General features: G+C 45.1%; 1 protein-coding gene across 1 annotated transcript; it reads left to right on the forward strand.

Moving 5' to 3' along the window:
- Nucleotides 1–3,575: 3,575 nt before the first annotated feature.
- Nucleotides 3,576–5,250, forward strand: LOC130391491 (putative nuclease HARBI1). The gene is made up of 2 exons (XM_056601678.1): nt 3,576–3,636; nt 4,295–5,250. The coding sequence occupies exons 1-2, from the start codon at nt 3,576–3,578 to the stop codon at nt 5,248–5,250; spliced, it is 1,017 nt and encodes a 338-aa protein (XP_056457653.1).
- The last annotated feature ends 655 nt before the right edge of the window (nt 5,251–5,905 follow it).

Consider the following 5,905-nt stretch of genomic DNA (forward strand, 5'->3'; position numbering starts at 1 on the left):
TATCTATTTATATATTTATTTATGTTACAATAGCGATTTTATAATGATAGAACGCCGGTTCTAAATGGGTGAAGTATCCCTTTAACGCCGGAGCCTACCGGCTCGGCCATAACTGTTTCACACGCATCTTCCGCCAGGTATGGGCAGGCCGTCAATACACCTCGTGTCATTGGTCGAGCCAGCCTTCATTGCTTTTAAAAAGGCAACCTCGCCCTGCTTACCAGCACCGCCCACCTCCATCGCAGGCTGTGGCGAGCGGCCAGCAAGAGCCTCGGGCAGCGGGCTCATGGGGCGATGTCCCGCCCCACAAGCGCCGACTACTACGGGGCAAGGGAGGAGCGTGTAACAGCGGGAAACGCCTCTTTACTAAAGACGGCTGTTTTCTCCGCACGCCAAAGTTAACGTCGGAGCCTATCGGCCCGGCCATAACTGTCTCACCCGCATCTCCCACCAAGTGTAGGCAGGCCGTCAATACACCTTGTGTCATTGGTCGAGCCAGCCTTTCATTGCTCTTAAAAAGGCACACTCGCCCTGCTTACCAACACCGCCCACCTCCATCGCAGGCTGTGGCGAGTGGCCAGCAAGAGCCTCGGGCAGCGGGCTCATGGGGCGATGTCCCGCCCCACAATCGACGACTAATACAGGGCAAGGGAGGAGCGTGTAACAGCGGGAAACGCCTCTTTACTAAAGACGGCTGTTTTCTCCCCACGCCCCAGTTAACGTCGGAGCCTATCGGCCCGGCCATAACTGTCTCACCCGCATCTCCCACCACGAGTAGGCAGGCCGTCAATAAACCTCGTATTATTGATCGAGCCAGCCCTACATTACTTTCCCCTCACCACATCGTGCCTGGCATGACATCTGGCGAGACGTTCGCTAAAACGAGCTCTGTCTACATATGACACGAAGCTCGTTCACCAGTGGAGGCAGTCTGCTGCCCAGTCACAGTGTTATTCCTCCTTGCGCCCACACGCTCAGGAGAGAGGAAGCTACACTCTGGTCACAAGCTGAGCAGGCAGGGCATGCCTCTGCTCATGACACACACACCCAGCCCTTTCGGGCAGAGCTGCCCATGGGCTGCGAGGAGGACTCCTCCCCTCGCAGCGGCCGCAGGGGCTCAAGCGTGGCTCGTTTCCAGCCGAATCAAACAAGAGGCTGCAGAGCCGCTTTCAGAGCATTACTCATAAATGGCTGAGCGTGTGCCCCCTGGCCAAATGGATGGACAGGCTGATCAGCAAGGGTCACACCCTGCCGTTCACCTCCGTCCCGCCATGATTTAACGGGATTTAGGAAACAATGCTGCCATCCAAGGATCAAGAGCTGTCACTTTATGCAGAGCTCCAGAAGCTTCTAGTTGAAAATGTGATTTCCACAGTCCCGAAGGGAGAGGAAATGCAGGGATTCTATTCCCGTTATTTCCTGGCACCCAAGAAAACAGGAGGGCTGAGACCGATTCTCGATCTAGCCCTATTCAACAAATACACGAGTGTGTAAAACCAGGCGACTGGTTCACCTCAATAGATTTGAAGGACGAGTAGTTCCACCTCACAGTGATCCCTAAACACAGGAAATTCCTGCGTTTCTCATTCCAAGGGCCACACTAGCAGTACAACCGTCTCCCGTTCGGCTATTCTCTAGCCCCGCGAACGTTTTCCAAGTGCGTGGAGGCGGCTCTCCGGCCGCTGCACGTGTAGTGGAAATTTATAACCGAATTATCTATCATTTCAACTAACTAAAAACATGAGGAATCTGAGAGTCCGGATCAAGTATGAGACTTTATTGCTACCCGTAAGCAAGCAACAACGAAGCCGAGTGAGGTTTGCAAAGACACTGCAGAATGATTCTCGTCCTGCTCCTTATATACCCAATCCTTACATAATATGAGGTCAGACTTACATAAAATGTTGATTTTCATAACATATTTTTCCAGGTCACTGCTTTATCCTCGATCATACATTAACCACAAATGTTGATTTACATAGCATATTTCTCCAGGTCACAGCATTACCCTTGAACATACATCAACCTCTATGCAAACAGATAGATGATGTACAGGTGTGCATATCAGCATATTCTTCAGAAAGTACATCAGATATGCAGAGTTCTTCCAAGAAAGGGTTCCAATCCAGGATAGCTTTTAACACACTTTATTTGTTAAAGTATTTCGGTATTGTAACTACGGAGCAAAAGGAGGTGGAAGCGTGTTGAACACGTGCTGAGCGTCTCCCAGCTGATCAAAAACATTAACCCTTTGTCTGGTAGCAGCTAGAAGATTCTGAAGTCCAACTTCTCTGTCGAGATTGATCAAGTGGGCGTGGCCTATATGAAGTGGGCGTGGCCTATGTGACGTATTAGCCTCGGCTTCTTCACCTATCTAAATGTGCTGCCTTCTGTGTGGTTGGAGCAGCTATTGCAGCCTTCAATAAGGGCTTATATGTTTGGTCCTGCTTCCTAGGGGCTATGTGGGGGCAGCTCAGGTTCTTAAAATACGTAACAGATAAGAATAGAGTGAACCCACTCACTGGCGCCACATAACACCTAACTTATAGGGGAAAGGTGATCAGCTATCTTCCACAATCAAAATATCTATGCCTAATAATAATCATAGTTCAACATAAAATGTAGGGTTCATTTCTTATAATAAAACAATAAAAGAAAACAATAATACTATCTCTATTACCTAAATTGTCCCATGTCCCCTTTATCTATTAATTATTCTCTAAGATTATGTGTCGGCCATTAGATCAGAATAGCACCACATTTGGTTATCTAGAAAAAACACCACTAATCTAAAGCAGGGTTTGCAACCTGCATCTCACAGGGATTTCAACCTGTTTGGTGAGAAAGATTACCAAATGTGGTGTATTATGTCCAACATTTTGACTCTTGCAGATTGATTTTTCATAAAAAATCATAAAACCTTTCCATAATACCACAATGTTCCACATTCAGCATGCAATTATATCAAATGTGTACCTAGAATACCCTCACAAAAATCATAACAATCATAACAATATATTTTCAGCATGCATTGAAAATTGTCATTTCAAAAATATGTGACATAATAATATACTAAAAATTAACATTTAAAAAAATATGCGTCATAATAATCTACTCAAACATGGACATTTCAGCATTAAAATGTTGAGATTGTCTGCAGGCTTGAATGGATTTGAATGGCTCAGGTGATCTTCATGTATTGGTGTGCAGGATACATGTGGGGGGGTTTTGGACATTGTCATAGTAGAAATGAAGCCTTGTAGATCACAAGGGTGGCTCACATGTGATGGTGCGTTCGAGTATTCTCTGCGAGCCGACTCGGATCTCGGATCGGACGCCACGCTCACACTAAAATCGTTTTATTATGTTTTGAGCGTAGGTCGTCTGAGAAAAACATGGACGCCACCCGGAAAGCTATTGTTGCGGTAGCATTGTTGCCTTTTGAATCTAACCCTGTATTACTTTCCCACCTTTGTATTGTAACTGTTGCACAGTAATTTCCCTCGGGATAAATAAAGCATCTTGAATCTTGAATCTTGAATCATTGGCCGACTACCAGGCACTCCAAAATAAGTATGTGCTTCACCTACACGACCTCGAGGAAGAATTCCAGGAAGAGTACACAAGACGCAGAAGGTATGTTCATATTTCAGTATATTTAGTGAAGTGAAAGCGTTGGAGTCGCGTGATAGTAGATTGGCATGCTAGCTAGCAGGAAATGGGCTAAAAACATGGGCGACGTAGCTAAAGGTGACATGGAACTCCTTGCAGTGTTGCTCTTCTACTGAACGTTTTTGTCGATATAAATATATGCACTTAAAAGGTAAAGATAATGTGTCATGCATGTTTCTGGAACCTCTGTTGTGCACTGCACCTTTGCACTATGATTCCCTTGCGCCTGTTGGCTTTTTATCCACACTCCTCCTTAATATGTAACATATCATAACCTCAATTAAATGTAGTGGCACATCATTTATGTCTCCCTTTGCTTTTGGGTAGTATGTATGTTGTATGTATGTCAAAGGGTAGTATAGGGTAGGATGTATATATTGTTGGGATAGGTTAGCATGTGTGTGTTTATTTGTATGGATGTCATTGTCTTTGTGCCTTGATGTGTATGCTACTGGACACCTTAATTTCCTTCCAGATAAATAAAGTATCTCTATCTAGCTATCTATTTATTTATACGACAAGTTGTGCAAGATGCAAACTTTGCTGGCAAACTCAGTGAAAAGTAGTGCACTGTTACATTTTCCCTATTTCTTTTTTCATTCACGTAGGGCTGTTTTAACAGCTGTGCTGCAGTCCAGACCGCAGGTCATCCTGAAGTCTGGAACGGAGTGGGAGGTCATGCTGGATATGGACGACCATACATTTGCCCGCCATTTCCGGATCAGAAGATCCAGGTTTGAGCAGCTCCTTCGACTGCTTCAGGAGGGCGGCCTGCACAGCAAACACAGCCATGGACTTCCCACCTTGCCTGTTCCCAAAAAAGCCCTCATGTTTCTCTGGTATATGGCCAACCAGAACAGCTACAGAGAGATTTCTAATAAATTTAACGTCGCCCAGTCAGCGGCGCACACAGCCATCCTTCAGGTGCTGACTATCATGTCAGGGATCGGCCCACACTTTGTTTCTTGGCCAAGAGGCTGTGACAAGAGGATGTCTTCTGCTGCCTTCCAGCGTACCTCTGGCCTCGATGGAGTCATTGGGGCAATAGATGGTTGCCACATCAGGATCCAGAGGCCACCCATCAGAGGAGGGGATTACATAAACAGAAAAAGTTATTACTCTGTCCTCCTCCAGGGTATTGTCAATGATGAAGGCCGTTTCATCGACATCTTTGTTGGACCACCAGGCAGGGTGCACGATGCCAGGATGCTGCGGGGCTCCACTTTTTACGCAAACTGGCAGGAGAAGATGGAGGACTATCGTCTGCTCGGTGACAGTGCCTACATTGGTCAGGCCTTCCCCTTCATCATTACCCCAAAGCGCGACAACGGGGCCCTCACCGATGCTGACCACCAGCAGAATTTCTACATCAGTAGGGGGAGGGTGATCGTTGAACAGGCTTTTGGCAGGATGAAGTGCAAGTGGCGCCGCTTAAGAGACCTGCAGAACACCAGGATGGACATAGTGGTGATGATAATCATGGCTGCATGCTTCTTGCACAACTTTGCCCTTGAAACTGTGGATGGCTGTGATGAACACCCCACGGGCTGTCCAAGACACGAGGATGGGAACGAGTAGTTTTGACCATTGTCATCTAATATATCACTGATTCTTGAGTCGGGACAAAACATGTCCTACATAGAAAAGTCTACTTTATATCAAAAATGAAGAAATTCATCATGATTGACATACTTACAAATATAAATCTAAAAGGAATTGTATATACCTATGTGATTTTTAGAATATATTTTTTTATCTTTTTGGGGAAAATTTGTTTAAATGTATGGTCTGTGGTTAGAAGGTCAATGTTATTGCACTTGTCCTCAGCAAGAGGTCAAAATGTTGACCATCCCAAAAAACTTTTAAAAAAGCTACAATTGTGAAAACATATATATCAAATAAAAAAGAAGGGGTATAAATATAAAAAAAATGCATGAAGTGAACGTCAAACAATATTTTCCATAAAAATCTGCCTATCAAAGTTGTGTCCTCAGTCTCTGTCAACTCCGTCAGATTTTCTCATAAGCCACAATAAATCAGGAAATAGCATGGTCAGCTATATCCCTGAGGACCCCTTTTCATCTCCCTGCCTGTGGTGAATGCAACACTACCACACATGCTCTGGTACGTTTTACATTTTTTGATATTTTAGGCAATCAATGTCAATATTCCTGTGGTCACAGCTGGACCATGTCAATACCATCTTTCTGTTAAGATACTTTTTTTAAACCAT

This window comes from Gadus chalcogrammus, chromosome 1 (genome assembly GCF_026213295.1).
Source record: "Gadus chalcogrammus isolate NIFS_2021 chromosome 1, NIFS_Gcha_1.0, whole genome shotgun sequence".
Taxonomy (NCBI): Eukaryota; Metazoa; Chordata; class Actinopteri; order Gadiformes; family Gadidae; genus Gadus; species Gadus chalcogrammus.